Raw genomic sequence first — 20,433 nt, 5'->3', positions numbered from 1 at the left:
GAAAACACCCCATTAAGCATAGAGGATGGGAAAGAGAAAAAAGTAGACGACGTGGTTTCGTTTGCTTATCTCAGCATGTCTGTCATCATTGCCCTAAGAATTTTCTCGTGGCAAGAAGTAGCTGTGGCGCCCTGGGGCGTGAGGGCGTCTTGTGGCTGCCTCAACATAGTTTAGATTACAGATGCTCCATTAAAAAACTATTATCAGACACCTACTTTTTACTAGTTTATTTGTATATTCTGTGAACACTAGATCTATGGCTGTTTGATGATCGTGTTTCAAGTGAAGTTCAAGTAGGAAAATAAATAAGCTTGATAGATAAACTGAGTTATAGAATGATTTTTTAACTTGACAGAAATTAATACATTTCGCCAAAAGCTTAATTTCTGTAATTTCATATAAGAAATCTAAGATCTTCAACAAACTTTAATTCATTTTTAATAGATTTTGACGTATTCATTTTCAATAGATTTTGAATTTATTTTTATTTTGTGGTACTTTTATGTCAACAAATTAATATTAAAAATTTTATGTTAGAAATTGTGTCAGACTTTCATTGTACTATTTTGTGGTACTTTTATGTCAACAAATTAATGTGAATTAATTCTTTGCACTCGGAATACACGAGTGACACGCTCTTGCAAGTAAAAATATATACTTTTTAAATCTAAAACGTTACTTAAATTTTACAATTACAGTGTTAACTAAAATGATGAACTAAAGAACAGTGCCAAACGATAGGAAAATAATAAATTAAAGAAAAATTAATCAAACACTTCAAGTAGAAAATTTGAAAGATCTGCCAATAACAAAAATACCTTGGAGTGCAAAGAGCGAATGCGGATGTTTTTAGCTACAGAACATTGATCTACGTGTATCACGGAACGCGCATTACATATTGATTAGCATATCGAATTTTCCTACTAAATGTCGATCTAAATTCGTAACCGTCTGAATGGTAGACGGAACAAGAAAAAGGAGCGATCGAAGCAAACGAAAGGTATGCCACGCGTGTCGGCTTCCGCCAGAATCCGCGCGAAACTTGAGACGCGGCGAGTAACCGGCTATTTTAAAGCGGGCGAAGATTCCCTCGTGTTCATCAGTCGAAGGTCACTATATCGCTCAAAAAAAAAAGAAAAAGAAAGAACGAAAACAATCAGATATAATAAAATGCAATCGAGTTTTTCATTTCGAAAAAAATGAGTATTTACCTGACCACGAGCTTTTAATAATTTACAATAAAAATTTTAATAATTTAGAAGTTTTTTTACTAAAATGCTATTAGAACTAATAAAATATTAAACACAAATAAAAGTGTTTTATTTTAAAAAATTTATATGAAATAGGAATGTTCGAAAGTTTTGACGAAATGTAAGGTGATACGAGACGAATAAAAGTTTAACAGCATGGAATAATATGGGAAGAAGTTATGATAGTTGAACTGTATCGTGCAGTTTCGGAAAGACGGAAATCGTTTTCGCACAGCGTCATGTAAATTCGTTGGCCACCGTCGCAGACGATATATTTTTAAACGAATTACCTCATCGACTCTTCCATTTTCTATCTGCTGCCCCTGAGCATTAGTTCTGCATGAAATATATGCATGTGCGGTCTCTGGTTCGTGGAAAACTCAAAATAGAAATTTTTTAAAAGTTCTATCGAAATTATAGTTTATGAATGAAGCGACTTATGTAATTCTGATCTTGAATAAAAAAATGAACGATTATTCTTTTATTCTTATAAGATGTACTATGTTAATCATAAATTAAAATTTATGACTTTTTGAAGGCAAAATCGTCCATCTTTCGTATATTCTCCATAATTTTTTGTTTATGCAGCATTTCTTTTTTCATTTTTATTTATAGAATATGTTGATAAAATTTTACGTACAAGACTGACTGTATGCAGCATTGAAAAATAAAGCAGTCAAAATTTTAAATAGCAAAAATTTTTCATTTTACACTTTCCTAATAACTTTTTATTTTAACCCTATGTTAATATAATATATTTTTTCTTATTTTTGTGTATAGAATATACTGGTAAAATTTGACGTTACAAAATTGGGATACATTGTGTGTAAATACTTTTAAACTACAGAGTTGTCATAATATTATAATATTAAATACAAAATATCATAAGTGATATTTCCAAAAAATATAATCACCCTTAGTTTTGACGCAGTAACCACCCATTAAAACAACAAACGAAAATATAACAACGAAGCTGTTAGTCAATTATCATTGAAAAGTAACATCTGTTTCTCGTCAAATTCTGTTTTTCTCATCGATAATGTTCAGGGGGCGTCTCTGTCCGATGGACACATTTTGTTCGCCAACGCGTAAGTCGCCTGTTGAACAGTGAATCGTGAGGTTAGTGTGTACACGCCACGTTCTCGTCTCATCCAAATTGAATTAATTTACGGTGACATCGATGATTTGTACAATTGATAGGACACGAGAACCATTGTAATTAACGGCAAGTAGGAGCACGGCGTCACTGATCCCATTTAACTCCGAGAAACTTGCTCTATTAGTTGCTGCACAGGCTGGACCCTCGATTCTACGGCTTAACTAACTTTTGATCATCTGAGTTCGGGATTTAATCATACTAGCATGGTAATCGTGAATCAACTAGTATTCTGTCATGTTTGCATGATCTTTTATATATTACAAATATTCATGTGAAGTGATTTTAAATATAAATCAAGTTATTTTAATGGGTGGGTTGGTTATAGAGTACAATAACTTCCGATTTGGAGATGATGAGATGGGTTCCGAGATGGGTTAATAATTTGCGGACATAGGAATTTGAAGAGATTGGGATTTGGGAACGTGGGAATTGGGCAATTTAAGGATTTGGGATGTAAGGATTCGAGGATATGGCGATTTGGACATATAGGAATTTGGACATATAGGAATTTGGGGATGTAGGGATTTGGGGATGTAGAGATTTGGGGATGTAGGGATTTGTGGATGTAGGGATTTGAGAATGTTAGAATTTGGGGATGTAAGAATTTGGGGACGTATGCATTTGGGAATGTAGAGATTTTGGGATGTAGGGATTTGGAAATGTAGAAATTTGGGGATGTAGAGATTTGGGGATGTAGGGATTTGTGGATGTAGGGATTTGAGGATGTTGGAATTTGGGGATGTAGAGATTTGGGGATGTAGGGATTTGTGGATGTAGGGATTTGAGAATGTTAGAATTTGGGGATGTAAGAATTTGGGGACGTATGCATTTGGGAATGTAGAGATTTTGGGATGTAGGGATTTGGAAATGTAGAAATTTGGGGATGTAGAGATTTGGGGATGTAGGGATTTGTGGATGTAGGGATTTGAGGATGTTGGAATTTGGGGATGTAGAGATTTGGGGATGTAGGGATTTGTGGATGTAGGGATTTGAAGATGTTGGAATTTGGGGATGTAGGAATTTGGGGACGTATGCATTTGGGAATGTAGAGATTTTGGGATGTAGGGATTTGGGGATGTAGGAATTTAGGGATATAGAAATTTGGGGATGTAGGGATTTGTGAATGTAGTGATTTGAGGATGTTGGAATTTGGAGATGTAGGAATTTGGGGATGTATGCATTTGGAAATGTAGGATTTGAGAATGTAGGAATTTACCAATGGAAATCTTTGGGATATAGTAACTTAGGAATGTAGGGATTTGGGGATGTAGAAATCCAGAGGTTATTTATCTCTATACCCCCATAAGGGTATAGTTTGTAGATATGAAAAAATATGTCGGGATTTGGGGGATTCGGAAATTTGAGCATCTAGAAATTTAAGGATACAGAGATTTAGAGATATAAGAATTTAAAGACGTTGGCATATGAGGAAGATCTTTATCTAATCATCACTGACCACCTATAACTATACATGCTTTTTTAGAACACCGATTACTCATACTACTGTCTTTTAAACAAAGAATGTTGCACTTGATACTGACATCTAGAACCACTGCGTGACTCCCTAACTATTTTCTCTGTATGTCTTTTTCAAGTTTGAACAACGTTTTTACCTACGTAAAAATGATATCACGTATTGTAAAAATCAATCTTGGCATCGTTTACCTTTAGTCATTTGTAGCAGACGAAAATCTTCATCATACTTGACACTGTTTTCTTAATAAGACATCCTAACACGTAAACCTCAAGGCCACGTGTGCATTTGTCGAAGAAAGAAAGCGTTGACATACGACTTGAATGAATGTTCCATTAACAAAATGATGTAACACTTCATGCAACAGAATGCATTGTTTCACCTCTGTTTAAATTTTGTACGAATGTTTTCAGTAGCAAATTTCGAAACAAATAACCAATTATGTTATCATGATCGTCAAAACGATTCGGTAGCCACAGTTGTTTCGATAAACGAGTGATCACACTTACAGAAGGTTTAATCCGAAAGTATTCGTTTACGTGTCGTTTCCCGGAAAATGTGAACGACGTTTAACACCATCTATTGAGATCTCTTTCCCCTTTTTCCGGGTAGTAAGTTTAATTGCTTTCCTTCATTCTGCTATTTAATTAATGCCTCCGCCTTTCGAGCACTGACTCGACCTAGCTGCAAGGAACTGTCTGAATGCATAATGCATTTCACGAAACTCGTATCCTTTCCTTTCCTTTTCTTGTCACTCACCAGATGCTCGTTGCTTTTCTCTTTTTGAAACTGAAATTTTTCTGATGGATAGTATCGATACACCTTTTTCTATTCTTGGTTATTTTTACCACCTTGATCTTCACACTAAATGTATTTAAAATCCTCAAGAAAGATTTTTGATATATTTTTATATGTTTTGTTATTTATGGTTTTATTTGAAGATCATAATCTTATACAGTTCTGTAAAATTTTATTCAATAATTCATTTGAAGTTCACAAATACTTTGAAATAACAGTTTCTATTAAAAATCGTCGAACCAAAATATTTGAGATGTGAAACTACAGAAGTCTAGCTTCTAACAGTCTTACAATTTTTGTATCTTTCTCATTTCTACAGCTTGTAACGTACATGTAATCATTTATATTTTATTCTATTTTATATGCACTCGAAGTAACGCGTTCGTGTCTAGAAAACAAAATTAGTATGCAAAGGATTAAAAATTTTCCTTAACATTTCAGTTCACCCACGATTGGATAATTTCTAACGCTCATTTCCATTTTCTCCTTCCCTGCCATTTAACAGGAAGCAACTTTATTTTCTGAGAACTTTGGCCCATAATTCTGTCACGCTTGTGGAATCCTGATGAGTGGCTTTCCAATCAAAATCGATAATCGGGAAATGACTGAATCTCTCGGTTATAGCTCGTTTAAATCATTTTTAAAATATGAAACTAAAATCTGCGCTATAAATTTAAAAAATCGTTTAAAATACATTATTTGAAATGACAAATTAAAATTCTTTTAAATGACAGTTTTTTAAATAATAAATTTAGTATGATTTAGTAATATGAAAGTACAAAATGTAAAATAACATTCATGTAGAAAAATGAAGTAAAATCTTAAAATTAATTGATGAAATACTTTCCTTGTTTTTACTCCTGCATGCGTTGTACGAATTTAAGCATGATTAATAACGCTCTAAAATTGGTACGCGTGTTTAATCGTACTATATCCGTTGCTATCCATAAACAGAATTTTCTTTGGCGTAAAAACAAACAAAATGAAGCGCATCAACTGTTCTCTAGAATGGAACGTATTGTTATTAGAGAATACGAGCCATCCTTTATGTTCCTTCATTGCGTGATGGATAGTCGACTTTTATTAAGGAGTGGCATTGTTGAGGAAATATTAAAGAAGCTAGAAGGAAATACCACCTATCAATTATTCTTGAAGACTATATAAAGCAGTAATGATGTTATGATCCCTAGAATCAGCTCATGAATGATTACATACACTTAATTCTGAATTCCATTAGTTTTACTCTATTTCATTGGAAATATATTTTTCATAGTTTCTTAAATGAATTAAAATGTACATAAGTAAATATAAGCGCTTATATTACTATATTTTTACGGAGATATTGTTATATTTTTTAATACTCTTTGCATTCACACTTTGTTATCTTCCAAAATAATTTTCATTGTTCGATGCTCATCAAGCCCCATTCTGTAGGGTTTAAACTCATCCGATTATTTTTACGTCAGAGCAGTTTTAAATCAATTCTTGTGTAAGTCTTCACGTTTGTAATCCTCCTCTTTTCACAGCTTAAATATTAATCTCTTGGGTAGAATCTTGTCTAGTCAGCCTCATGGAATATTCCGATCGATAAGAAGTTTGTGCAGGAATAACGTTCGATAGCAGACTACTTGATTCTTTCGACTCTCCGGCAAAGTCTGTCGAAAGATATTATAAATATTCATCGAGAAATTAAGCGCAGAACGTTTTGCGACTAACTGAATGTTTAATTAAAGGGAATATTTAAATCCTTGAACGATTCGGACTTTGCTGCGTTAGAGGAAAGAATCTTGGTGTTAATCTTTTAGAACCGATTAAGTGACTCGTTTTGTCCATACCTTTTTCAGCTTAAACGGTACACTGTTAATGGTAGACTTTTAAATTTTTAGGTAGCACTTCTGTAATTATTTATATGAGGGAACATTGATATTTTCTGTCTCTTAATTATTGAATTTATTTATACCGCTGATTATGATAACAAGGATTCAGTCGCGTCATTAAACTGGATACAAATGGCGTATAATTAAATAACCTATTTACAGTCTGACATGAAATAAATTCGTTACATTCTTACAATGAAGATATTCTTTATAATCTTAAAAGAAGTATGCGAAGTATAAGAAGATATACATTGAATAAACTCTTTATAAGTTCACATTAAATACATTCTTTACAATCATACATGTAATGAATACTTTAAAATCTTCAATTAAATAAATTTTTTACAATTTTGTAATAAATATTCTTTGTCATTTGATATTTGATAAATTGCTTACAATTTTACAATAAATAAATTCTTTATAACTTTACGTTGAACAAATTGTTTATAATCGTACATTAAATAAAATCTTTACAATATTATAATTTATACATTCTTTGCAATTTTATATTAAATGAATTGTTTACAATTTTACAATAAATAAATTCTTTATAACTTTACGTTGAACAAATTGTTTACAATCGTACATTAAATAAAATCTTTACAATATTATAATTTATACATTGTTTGCAATTTTATATTAAATGAACTGTTTACAATTATACAATAAATAAATTCTTTATAATCTTAGGTTGAATAAATTGTTTACAATAGTACATTAAATAAATTCTTTACAATCTTACATTAAACATATTATTTAAGTTACTCCTACAGCAATTCCATTTTTACACTTACATTAATAAATCAGAAGTGTCTACAGAACAAATTCAATATATTTCAAAAATAAAAGATACAGATTCCTCGATCTCCATATTTTTAAAATACTGTCAGGGCGTAATAAGTTATCATCCAGTACAAGTTATATTTGAAGTTCTTTACCTCTTTTCTTAGCTTTCATTTTATATAGTGGTGGTTCGCTAATATCTGTCTGTAGAAGAGTCACGTGTAAGCTCTAGAGAAGGTTTTCGCGAAGAAAGTGGAACACGGAGTTCGCAGAAAATACTTGAAGGATATAGTGCGAAACCTTGGATAGCAGAATCGTGAGAGAAGCGTTGAAAAATTCGCTATGATGATATGGAGGATGTCGATATCGTGATGTTACTGACATTGAAATGCGGATGAAATAAGCGATCATGGGAATGGGTTGTTATATCGCCGCGAGTAATCCGCGCACTTCGTTAAATTTTCCTCGGCGAAACTTCTCACGTGATATTCGTTTTCTCATTTTTCTACTTTTGCTGACTCAAATTCTTATCAACGGTTAATCATACTAGACTTAGATGTGGAATTTTATATTTATATTTTTTTGAAACTATCTAACTTTCAGATATTCCACTGAGAACATAGTGAAAATAGTTATGAATATTTAGATACGTAACTACGTGTTATTTTACTTAAATTTTATTTATAACTATTTTTATATATCTATCAATATATTATACAGAATGTTACCTGTAACGCTACTCACGATTTTTCTTCCACTTGCAGCCACTTTACGAAAAAAAGTTTAGAACAATATTTGCAGGGTATGAAGTGCACAATAGATATTAGTAAAGCAAATTTTGAAAACAGTTTGTTCTCTTGGCAAAGTCAAGGTCACCTTGGGTTTTTTAAATAGGAACATACATTTTTTTTATTCGTAGCTTTAGAGGACATCGAGACGAATTCAAAACACATGTTACATGACATTTTTATTAACATATTACTCGATTTATAGAAGAGGAAATGTGAAGTAAAAGACCGGAATATTACGTGATGGAAGGCGGCATACATTTTGAACATGTAGTTAAATAAAGTGTATTTTTCTTACATTCTAGTCGCGCGTTTACATTCAGTAATCTCTTCGGAATCAGATAATCGTTACACTACCAAAGTCAAAAGCTAAGTACTTCACATTTCCTCTTCTGTAAATCGAGTAGTATGTTAAGTACTTTTTAAACATATTTTGTTTGATATATATTTAAGTAATTTCTTTTAGTCATTTATAGATATTCTGAGTACGATAAACTATTTATACAGCTAACTGTATTTGTATTTTTAACACGCAATTAGCACTGTAACATATGTGTTCGTATGCGTCCATTTTCACTATGGTAGTCAACGAGCTAAACTTACGTTTCCCGAGTTAAAAGTGCATGATAAAGCATAACACGAATTTTCGTTGCTGGTAATTTACGCAACTATTTTAATTAATGATAGCAACATCTGCTTGCGAACAAATTAATTTGTCAGAATTTACAAAACTCTGATGCAGAAACTAAACTGAAGCTAGTTTACTGACAGTTTGTGCGATACGCTGGATTGGAGAGAAAGTTCTATTCTCAAAATGACTAATTACATTTATTCACTAACAAAGGTCGTTCTCGTTTATTCGTCGAAATTACTGTGATTATAATATCCATAATTTCTGTTATATTTGAAGTGTATTCCAATCAGTAAAGTTTATTTGGCACGCAGTTATTCGCAAAATAGTTACTTATTTGTTTAATTTGATTAACGCGAAATAATTTTTTAATTATTGATGTTTCTTGATCGACTGGTTTCTAACTGGTAGGCACTTTTATACGTAGTTCCATGACCGTCCACATCTCGAGTATAGCGCGCCTCTCTAGAGTTGTCCATTTATTCAAGTCGGTAAGTTAGCTCTTTCGCCGACGTTCAAAATAGATTTTTGAAACTAGAGATTTCATATTATCTACATTCGAAATTAAATTTAATTAGAATTTATGAAATATCAGAAACTAAAAACAAATATCCGTTTCTTAATTCTTAAAATTTATAACTTTATAATTTTAATTATTGAAATTTTCCAAGTATTAGCAACTAAAGTAATCATTTCTGTGTACTATTATTTTTGGTCGGTTAATTACTTAATACAATGAATAATGAAAGTGTAGCCAGGTCATTAAAAGATAAAATATAAATCATTGAATTCTTCTAATCTACATCGGTCATAAAAAATTTAAGTTACGAATCTAAATCCTTATTACGTGAAAAACGTATAGCACGTAAAAAAAATTTATTGAAGTACTTTTGCTGCGTACGTAAAATAGTAAACCTTTCCTTTTTTTATTTCTCTCATAAATGGTAAAATGAGATAGACGCTGTGGAGCACATAAAATAGGATGAGTCACGAGAACTGCATAAATATCTCTGCAATTTGTAGAGATATAGAAAATGTTCACGCGTAAAAGTTACCTAATTAAGAAAGCCGTAACGTAGTAACACTATATTTTTTGTATATTAAAGTTTAGGGCAGTGTTGAAATTTTAATTTAAAAATATTTCTTGGCCACTTTAATATTTTTATCTCTGTACTCGAACTTTTGGTATTTGGGAAGTTTGAACATTTCGAAATGTAGAGATTTAAAAAGATGGAAGTTTGGAAATTAAAAAATTTCGAAATGCAAAGATTTAAAAATTTCCAAGTTTAGAAATTTCAAAATTTCAAAATGTAGACATTTAAAAATTTTAAAGTTTAGAGATTGCAAGATTTTTAAATACATAAATTTGAAAATTTAGAATTTAGAAATTTATTATACCTTTATCTGAAAATTTTCGAATTTGCAGATTTAGAAATTTAGAAATATAGAAATTTGAAAAGCTTCACATTTGCATTTGTTCTAACCAAACAGAAAACCACAATTAAATTCCCTACACGATGTAACGAGTTTCGAATATTTGACTACAATACATTTCTCCAAACATTGTTATTCAAATAATCACGATTTTCTGTCCAATTTTCTATACCTCAAAGTACAAATGATTTCGGTTTATGTGTTACTACAAAGGCTTCTGACAAGAGCTAGTACTTTTGTCTTCCAAAGCTTTGTTTAAAGCTCAAAGCCAGTTTAGCTCAAATATTCATTCAATCACTCTCTCACTGGGAAAACAAAAGTTGAGAGTACAAAAGGCTAACAGTATTATGCTATAACGAATGATGAGATAATAAATGCTATAACAAGCAATTTTTATGATTATCAAATTTTTATAATATGCATTGCTGCAATATGAACGAATATTTCAAATTTAGTAGAAGCTAAATCAAATAAAGGCAAGTTTTCATTTAGAAATAAGGTGGAAGACCTAATACTTGGACACGTTCCAGTTGGACGTCCCTGCAAATATTGTTACATTTAATATTCACTTTATAGATAAGCAAATCATTTTATTCCTTTATGGAAATATTTATTAAAATGTACTCATATATTTTTCTTCGTGAACTTGAAGAAAATAGTTTTGTTGAAAAAGAAAGTTTCATATAGATATGTATTGTGTGAGAGTTTAATTATACTTCTATTGATCAAACATTACATTTTTTATTTTACTTTTCACACTCGAACCAGTGAGATATGTTTCTTCGTGTGTCAATGTAGAAGAACAACAAAATCAAAATACTGGGATATGGTAAAACTGTTCAAATATTCATTGTAATAAAGACAATTCATTTTTAACAATTTTCAAATTTATTAAATGTAATAGTTGTTCCACTAAATTCTTAATCATAAAAATAAACACAATTTGTAAAATTGACCAATGTACTTTGAAAAACTTGTCCGATATAATTTTAAAAAATTGTCCAATATAATTTTACAAAATTGTATAATATAATTTGCAAAATTATCTAATATAATGTATAAAATTATCTAACGTTTCTTTCACCTCAAATGTCTAAGTGTCCCCTTAACTGAATGCATTTAGTAACAAAAATGAGAAGTTTTTTCTGAGTGTAACAATCTTATACTTTCAATTAGTTTCAAGAAAGATCAGCCATGTTATTTTTCGAATTGACAGAACGGCGCCGATGTGACTACGATGCATTCGTTTTTCAAGAATTTTCTCAGTTTCTATCGCCGCGTCGCATAGCACACATCTTTCTATCATCACATCGTGTCATCGTTGTCGATATTTTTCGAGATCGCTAATAATTGTGGTTAAGTAATTAGTTTCCTGAGTGTAAAGGTCTGAAAAGTTGTGGAAGCTGCTGTAGTTGCATTTTGATTGGGAAACTTCTCGTAACTTTAAGAAACTTGATATTTCTTTAATTAGCGGTCATGTTCAGCGCGCTGCCACGCGATCGTTTATTTCTTAGCTGTGACGCGAACTTCTGTAACTGAAACTTATTGGATGAGCCATAAATTTAGTGAGACGAACAATTTCAATGTATCTTTACTAATTTTTGGAGGACGTGCTACGAGTAAAAATTGATAAAATTATTAGTTGTTAGTGCAAATAGGTTTTTGCGGAATATTAAAAAATGTGTTATGTGAGCTAGAAGGGATGATTATGTAAGAAAAAATCAAACTTGTGGATTAAAATTTGTTACAGTTTCAAAGAAAATGGACAAGTATTTTAAAGTTGGAAACAAATGTTAATAACTTGTTTGTTAAAATAAAAATTAATGGATTAAAACAAATACAATTTAATTGCTTATTATTGCTAAAGTGCTAAAACATAGTTAGATGAATTGTAACAAAGTAATACTCTTTCGATTTATTTATTTGACAGAATTAATAAATATAAATGAATTTACTTTGCAATAATTAAACTTGACAGAATAATAGACAATTAGATTTTCATAATACAAAGAATTATATCGACTTACATTGAGACGATTAGTATAAATACTTTAAGGGTTGCCTTCATAATCTGGAACAAGGTTAAAAAATCATGCCAGTATGTTAAAGAAAATTGACTTCTAACCTATTTCAAAGAAAAGCATGTATAGTTATGCAGTAATAAAACAAATTATGATAATATAAAAAATTTCGTAAAGTTATTACGAAATTTCAATCAGTGATGGGTAGATAATTCACAAAGTACACGAAAGTAAATTATGCGTGCATATGTGCATGGTAAAATTATTCGTTCCAATTCATTCTTGAAATTAAAATACATTCATTCCATGAAAAACGATAATGGACGTTGGTTATTAAAGACATAATATTCTCATTGATTTTCCGTAATTGTTAATATTATGAATACCTAAATTAACGCTTTGGTATCTCATATTATCTTATTTCATATTCGTACTTTTTTAATTTTGTAATAGATTTATTTGATAATTTTGTAGTTAATTACTACAGATTTATTAAATGATTTTGTAGTTAATATTGAAGTATGCAAAAATTATTGAGGTAATTAATACAGATTTGTTCAAAAATTTTGTAGACAATTAATGCAGATTTATTAAAAAATTTTTTAGACAATCAATGCAGATTTATTATAAAATTTTGTAGTCAATTAATACAGATTTATTCAAAAATTGTATAGTTAATTAATATAGATTTATTGAGCAGTTGTATAGTTAATTTATAAGTAAATAATACAATATTAGTTGCTGAATGATTTCGTAAAGCGAAAAGGTTGAAGTAGTTACTTTCCAATCTTCTGGATCAATATTTTCCAATTGCGGCCACATCCAGGCGAGGGATATCTTTTTGCAGAAAACAGCTTCGTGTTCAATTAAGGCAGCGAAACTTTGTTAGCCTTATAAAAGTTAAAAAAGAAAGTAGGAAACGAAGTTACGAATTACTCGGTCCTTCGCCGTTGTTGTCATTGACGCGACGTATCGACAAGCTTGGGGACATCTAGGAAGTTTCCAACATGCTGAAGTTCCGAGTGTCAGGTCAACGAAAGTGCAGTTACACGGTGAGAATCTTAGAGCACCAATGTGAAGTTTAAAAAATTCATTTTGGGGAAGTAGAAATATTTGTTGGGTGAAAAGTTTTGAGGAAACAACTGTACACGAAATCAATATGAAGAAAATGATATTAATAATATACAAGAAGAAAATAATATTAATATATACGAACTAAATAAGACTAAAGGCATAGAATAAAATTCTATCATACGCCACTTTATTTTTATTTATTTCATACCTTTATCTATAATGTGACTAATAATATATGACTGATTATTATCAGAATGACTGATAATATAATTCAGTAGCATTTATGTCTGCAGTTATTTATTTAATAACATTAAACCTTAATTTAACATAAAAATTGTATTTGTAATTTCTTTGCGGATAATAGATTTGCAAATTTAATTTTTTTGAAAAGGAATTTTATTTTATATTTCCAACCTGGTTATTTATATGTCTTGTCTCTATTCCCAGATCGAGAATACTTTATGTAAATTATCGTGTTACTGTAATTTACATTTAAGTAGGTAAATAGACACTGCAGAAACTTCAGACGTAAGTTTCTCCGTTACTCTTGATTATTGCGTATTATGGTCTCGTGAAATTAGTAATTTTGGGTCTATTATGGTTGTAAAATTAAGGTAAATTGATGAGTTTCTAGTCATGTACTCTTTTGTTATAACTGTGTATAAGTTATAATAATGAAAAAGACTGAGAATGAAAAAAGGAGAAAATAATTTTGAACTTATAATTATTGTAAATAATGTATGAATGCGCAAAATGTGTATAATTGTTATAAGATTAATTACGTCAACTACGTGAGCTAATTCATGTAATTAAATATTTACAGGAACATACATATTAGCATATTATTGAACGTTTATCATCAGACAGGAACAATGTTATAAATTGCAAATTCATGTAATTACTGTTATTGACACATCAGCATATTAGTGAAGCAACATGTTTATACTCGTGAATATTAAATGTTAATTAAATTTAATAAACTAGAACAGAGCTATAAAATTCTGTACATAAAACGTTTCCATACGAAAACAATAGACATTCTTCCATTATTTTCTAAAAAAATATTTGTCTTTCAAATATTTGAAAAGCAGTATAAAAATTTATATTATTTTCTTTTGAACCCACATTTGGAAAAAAAGGAAGGGTTATATGAAGATAATTAATAAAATCCTCGTATAATACAAATAACCATTCAAAAGCTGCACCGTGTACCACATATTTTTAAATTAAAATCTGAATCAGAATACTTTTTAAAATTCTCCTAATTGAGGACCATATTTGAATGAACGTTGCAGGTTAATCCAGGCAGCAAAGCGGCCCAACAAGGGGTGAGAGAGGGTGATTTAATTAGCAGCATAAATGGAAGAAGTACCAGAGATTTAACGAACAGCGAGGCACATGCACTCTTACGAAACTCTGGGGAACATTTGAAGCTTGGTTTGAATCAGTAAGTTTTTTCTCTATTGTCTATCTTAGTATCAATTTTAAATGACATTTATTACTTCAAGATAATAACAATCGATTTTTTAAATTTCATCTTACGACAATCAACTTTTCCAATTGTATTATATGTATAATAATTTACTTTTCAAGTATAACAATGTATCATATAATAGTCAGTTTTTTAAATTGCATCGTGTTGAAGTCATAAGAATTTTATTTATCATTTTAACGATGAACAAATATTATACAGATCCTAAGAAGATGAAATATTTAGTACATATGTAACAATTTTGTGAAGAAACATGCAATTAATACTGATATAATAAGACAACATTATTAGGCTGCGTATAAAAATGTATTTGTTTATTTGCAGGGAGAACATTGGCTCGCCCAAAAGACGAATCTACAAAAGCAGTTTACAAGAAAACACAACTACTGAAATTCTCAATAGTAAGTTCACTAATTGAGTCAGCTGTATTAACCATCATAATTATGTTAGTTATGAATTAACTATATATCAGTCCATCAATCTGTATGTCGATTATTTTAACATAAAGTTAAAAATACGAAGCGAAATAAATAAATAACTCCAGTTATAATTTGCTTTATTCAAAAACAAAATATTACCCGATTTATTGTACTTACTATATCTCTTCATAAATCACTAAGCTCAATTTGCTTAAAACACATATGTTTTCCAGAGACGACAACGAAAACTACGAGCACATCGAACACACGAGTTATAACGACTGAATCGAAAAAGAACGAAATAAGTGAGTACCTCTTATCTTACTTTTACATGTTCATTGAAAACGAAACCCCATAAAACAAACTTCCGTCCGAATAATTTGACATAAGTTCTCAAACAGAACCCCTTTCGGCATGGGATGATTCTGCATTAAAAAATATGACAAAAATGTACAACAAATTTTTCTTACATACAGTATTGTTTTTGATAATACTAAATTATTTTGTTTACAACGAAAATAACAGTATAATATACATATATAAGAAAATAACAATATAATATATATACAAAAATAACAATATAATATATGTACATACTGATTCACATATGCGCACCAAACCTTTACTACCACTACCGCCATATTGCTTTTCCTTCAACGCTCATCGTAAAGTAGAGTATCTTGACTTAATTATATAGTCGTGAACCAATCTAACGTGATCGGATTTCCATAAGATATTACCATTTTCTATTTATAGTCCAGTGTTACACATATGAATAGTAGAGCTTCATAATGTGGTGAGAAACTCGTCACAAGGGGTAGTCCATTAGACGAAACAGTTTGTCATAATCGGAGCGTTACGAATATACGAGATCACAAGTGTTAGGTTAATGCGTTGACAAGATACCTTGGAAATACAGTATATCCATGTCTCTTTTTTATTCACGAAATCGTCCCCTTCCTGCAAATTGCCGCGTCGTCACGCGACGATGAGCAGACGATCAACGTGTACCCACGGTTCACTTATGCCCTGCGTTTGTGCACGCTCACAAACACTCACACACCTGTTCTTTAACGACGCACACACGCGGTGCACCTGTCTCTACAAGGATAGCTGTGTACCTTCGACGACGCCGCACCCTACTTCGTTTAGAAGACGCCCTAACTGACCCTCTTCCTCCTTTTCGAACCTCCGTCTGACCCACCTTTCTGTCAGTACTCGAAGACACTTTGTCCAGCGTGCTCGATTCTTCGTTTTTAGCTTCTTGATCCAGGGGGTTGACTCTTTGATTAATCGTGCGAACATTCGCCTATGTATACAGGGGAAATTAAGGGGTGTTTATTTGTGGAAATCTTGGTAATGTGTGAACACGTGTCGAGGTTCAGTGGTTGCGTGTTATCCACCTGATCATCTGTTTCGGATAAACCGACGAATGAAATTTAAATGTGCGCCACTTGCAACTAGATTTATTGCTTACGATAATTTCGGAAGGAAAATTTATTATAACACGAATCTTTAATAAATTTCGTGTTTACAGAGGAAGTCAATTTCGCTTAGAAGCAAGAATAAAAGACTTGCATTTTTTAACAGCTGGATTTAGATACGTAACTTTGATATGCATGTTATGAGACGTTAATTTTACGTTGATCTAAAATTTATTTTTTGAGAGTATAATAAAAAGAAGGCTAAGGTCAATTTATAAAGGAATATCGTGTGAAATATACAGTAACGAGCTTTTCATCCCAGCGTGACGTCTGGATTTATCTTGCCTGCATAGTTTATGATCTGGTAACGATTCCGTATCATTCATAATTAACGTCACTTGAAATAATAATCAAGTATTATTCATTCAAACTGCCATGTTATAAACGTACTATTTTCGAATATTTTTAATATTTTAGTTCAAAATATAATAGATTTTTTTCTGCGAATATTTTTCTGCGAAATTATTGTAACCAACTATTTAGCATAAACTACCAGAAAAGTCCGCGAATGCAGAAGAAAGTTTGTACTGCAAGTGACAAAAACATTCTTCAGTTACATCAGCAAAAGGTTTATTTTGACGGAACGAAGTTTCACATCGCAGTAGAAAATCGAAGATAAAACAATGGTGCATGATTTGCAGTTAAATTAACGTCGAAAGTGTAATGAGGAATCGAACAAATGGGATTCATATAACACTTGTGCAACTTTCCTGTTCATTTTGCTTTGTGTACCGTGTTATGTGGTCGTATTACGTAATTCAGGCCGGAACTATTAGATTCATTGGTGATTGAAAACGGATACGTTCATCGATCACAATACCTTAGCTAGTGATGAGTATCCAGTACTCTCTTTTACGAATTTCCATGCAATTTAATCACTCTGATAGCTGTTCGAAGACGGAAACTGATGAAACCTTCAGCAGTTTCATATGCTAGTCTTAATGGTTCATAAGACTTCGAATGTGTTAATGGAATGACAATATCAGTATTTGTTGTACAATTTTCAAGTTGTGTCAAAGTTTTGAACCAGAAGCTTCAGTAGTTACTTTAAGTGCAACTTGATGATTTTAATAGTCTCGTAATATTATTTTCTATATTAATTTTTGAGCAACTCAAACACTGTCAAGTTTTGAACCAGAAGCTTTAGTAGTTACTTCAAGTGTAATTTAATGATTTTAATAGTCTCGTAATATTATTTTCTTTATTAATTTTTGAGCAACTCAAACACTGTCAAGTTATGAATAAGAAGCTTATTATCTGCATATCTAATGATTACTTTAACATGAAATAATTGTCTATGAGTTTCTTGTGACCACCATTGAGACATTGAAGAGAAAAGTTGAAGAAATGAAGTTGATTTTATTTACAACGTAAACGGCAAACTGATCGCACCCTTCAAAGACCAACCTAACCTAAAAATGAGATTTTTCAATTGTTCGAAATGTTTTCCCAACGCGGAAGACACAGGAAGTTCACAAAGCCCTTCCCAAACGCCAGACCCTTTGGCCACCACGAAACGGCCCGAGAAACGTTTATTCCGCCACAAATCCAAACAAAAGTTGACATTTGGGAATCCAGGCTCCAGATTCTTGTCCATGCTTCGCTCCTTCCGCTCGTCATGGAAACGGAACAGAAAAATTGAAGCCAGAAACAGGCTAGAGATACGTAGATGCGCGAAGAAACGGGAACTGAGAAGCAGAGCAAAAAAATCAAAGTACAAGAGTCGTGAGATGACTTTCAGGACTGCGGCCAGAAAAAATCACCCGAGAATTCTGGTTAACGAATGCAACGAAGACGGAAGCGGAAATAAGGAACTCGAGCGTGAATACTACGAACACCTGGAAGCGTTGAAGTTTCTTATTGAGCCTCCAGCTAACTTCAGAACTGACGAAACGAGGCAAAACTTTGAAAACAAGCTAAACACGTTAGACTTTAGACGAATGAACACCGTAGCCATACCTGAAACAACTGGCAAATTCTACGACTCGAAAATCTGTGGAAGAATGAAGGATCCCGGTGTTGTGAAAATAACTGGAAACAAATCTGGATTCAGGTTTTGCGGCGACGAGAGTTTGAACATCGAGCGAACCATGATCAATTTGTTTGTTCGAGCGCCCATTTTGAAGAGCAACAAAGTGGAGACTGTTCGCGGTATTTTCATTAACGACGTTAAAGGTAAAACTGTACGTTTCGAGGATGAGAACGGAAACAAGGATACATCGGATGAGAGAGGGAACGAAGACACGAGTTGTGTAATGCTGAAAAAAATTAATACGGATGTGGTTCATGAAGAAGATATTTTATCGGATTGTGCATGGCTCAAGGAAGATCTCTGTGCTGATGGGACCTTCGATAAACAGCTAGTTGTCACTGCAAAAAATGGTAAATTGTAATTACAATGTATGCAAATAATGGTTGAAATTGGATTTGAAGTATTTAGATTGCAAATTTTTATATTTGAAGTTTTGAACGATTACGGACCTTACATGATACAAAAATGTAATTATGGTTTGCACAGTTACGCGAAAATACAAGGAAAGGTTAAACGAATCGATTAAAATCGTTATCGAGTTTCTCTATCAGCAGTTTGGAGTTTAATGGCTTGTAACCAGAGGGTAAGCACCCCTCGAGAAGTAATTTGGCACGTTTTAACGGTTATTAGTATCAGGGTGTTGAACTATGACACAATTAACATTCAACATTTTACTAAACATAAAGCAATTATAATTTACTCAAAATTATAATATACTCGAAAATTCGCGACTCTTTAGAAGTTATATAATTGTGGCGAGTAGCACTTGAGCAATTAATGAGGTCTCGTAACGAAGGAGAGAAATATTACGTTCTTGATATAGGTCACCGTATGTGTTCTACTTTTAACGATAGCTTTCGTGGTAGCACTTGATTATAACAATGTAGACTCTTTAAACCAGGAGAAATCAATAAAGTGAAATTGCTTTCTTCGATACTTCTTTCCCTACGTAATATCTATTCCCAGAGTAATCATAACCTATGTTTATTTTTATATACTGGATACACTTTTAAATTCTAAAATTTAAGTTTAAATTCTATTTTAGATAGTAGGATTTTGAACTAATTTTGATATCGACAAGGCTGTCAAGTTAGAAGTGTCCCAGTCAGGAAAGTTAGTGTTTAAAAAAAATAATTTGAAAATTTGTTGTATTGCAATTAATAGTATTACAGTCCACAAATTCCTATTTCAAAAATTTCTACGTCTCCAAATTTTTAGAGAACCATGAATTACAGTAAAATTTTATGTATGCTACTCTCAATTCACTGCAAGTTTTAGAATGAATTTTTTTGATAAATTTTACCGTGCATTTACTGATAAATCTTATGATGTACGTAATCGAACTTGATGTAAATCATGTTTTACACTGAACTTCTTGCGGAGAAATTAAATCGCTTGTTCTATAAAACCTTACGGTACACGGATCAATGATATTTATTGCTTCACGGTATTCCAAGCAGCAATATTACTTTTTCACGAACACATTCGGACATTAGTAATCGTCCTATGACCATCAGAGTCGAATAAACCCGACGCCGACGCGTTAACGCGCCTTCGATGGGTGTGTCGTTTCGCGTCATGCCTCGAAGAGGCCAAGCCTGCACTTCCGTACCCTCATCTTCCATCTTTCGTCTTTCATGCAGCGTTTGATTGACGTTAATAAGCGGACAGCATTACTTATAAAAAACTTAGAAAAAATATTCAACCTTTATTGATT

The 20,433-nt window shown here is 31.8% G+C and overlaps 1 protein-coding gene across 1 annotated transcript in view; it reads left to right on the top strand.

The window, feature by feature from the left end:
* CAP (Cbl-associated protein) overlaps positions 1-20,433 on the top strand; it is a 149,337-nt gene that overhangs the window by 43,003 nt on the left and 85,901 nt on the right. Inside the window, exons 2-4 of the mRNA XM_076532852.1 lie at positions 14,585-14,736; positions 15,106-15,182; positions 15,434-15,505. Of these exons, the coding sequence (XP_076388967.1) occupies positions 14,585-14,736; positions 15,106-15,182; positions 15,434-15,505 (301 nt within the window). The remainder of the gene's footprint in view (positions 1-14,584; positions 14,737-15,105; positions 15,183-15,433; positions 15,506-20,433) is intronic.

The sequence above is a fragment of the Megachile rotundata genome, chromosome 1, assembly GCF_050947335.1.
Source record: "Megachile rotundata isolate GNS110a chromosome 1, iyMegRotu1, whole genome shotgun sequence".
NCBI classification, from domain to species: Eukaryota; Metazoa; Arthropoda; class Insecta; order Hymenoptera; family Megachilidae; genus Megachile; species Megachile rotundata.
This window is presented reverse-complemented; position numbering and strand designations above follow the sequence as displayed.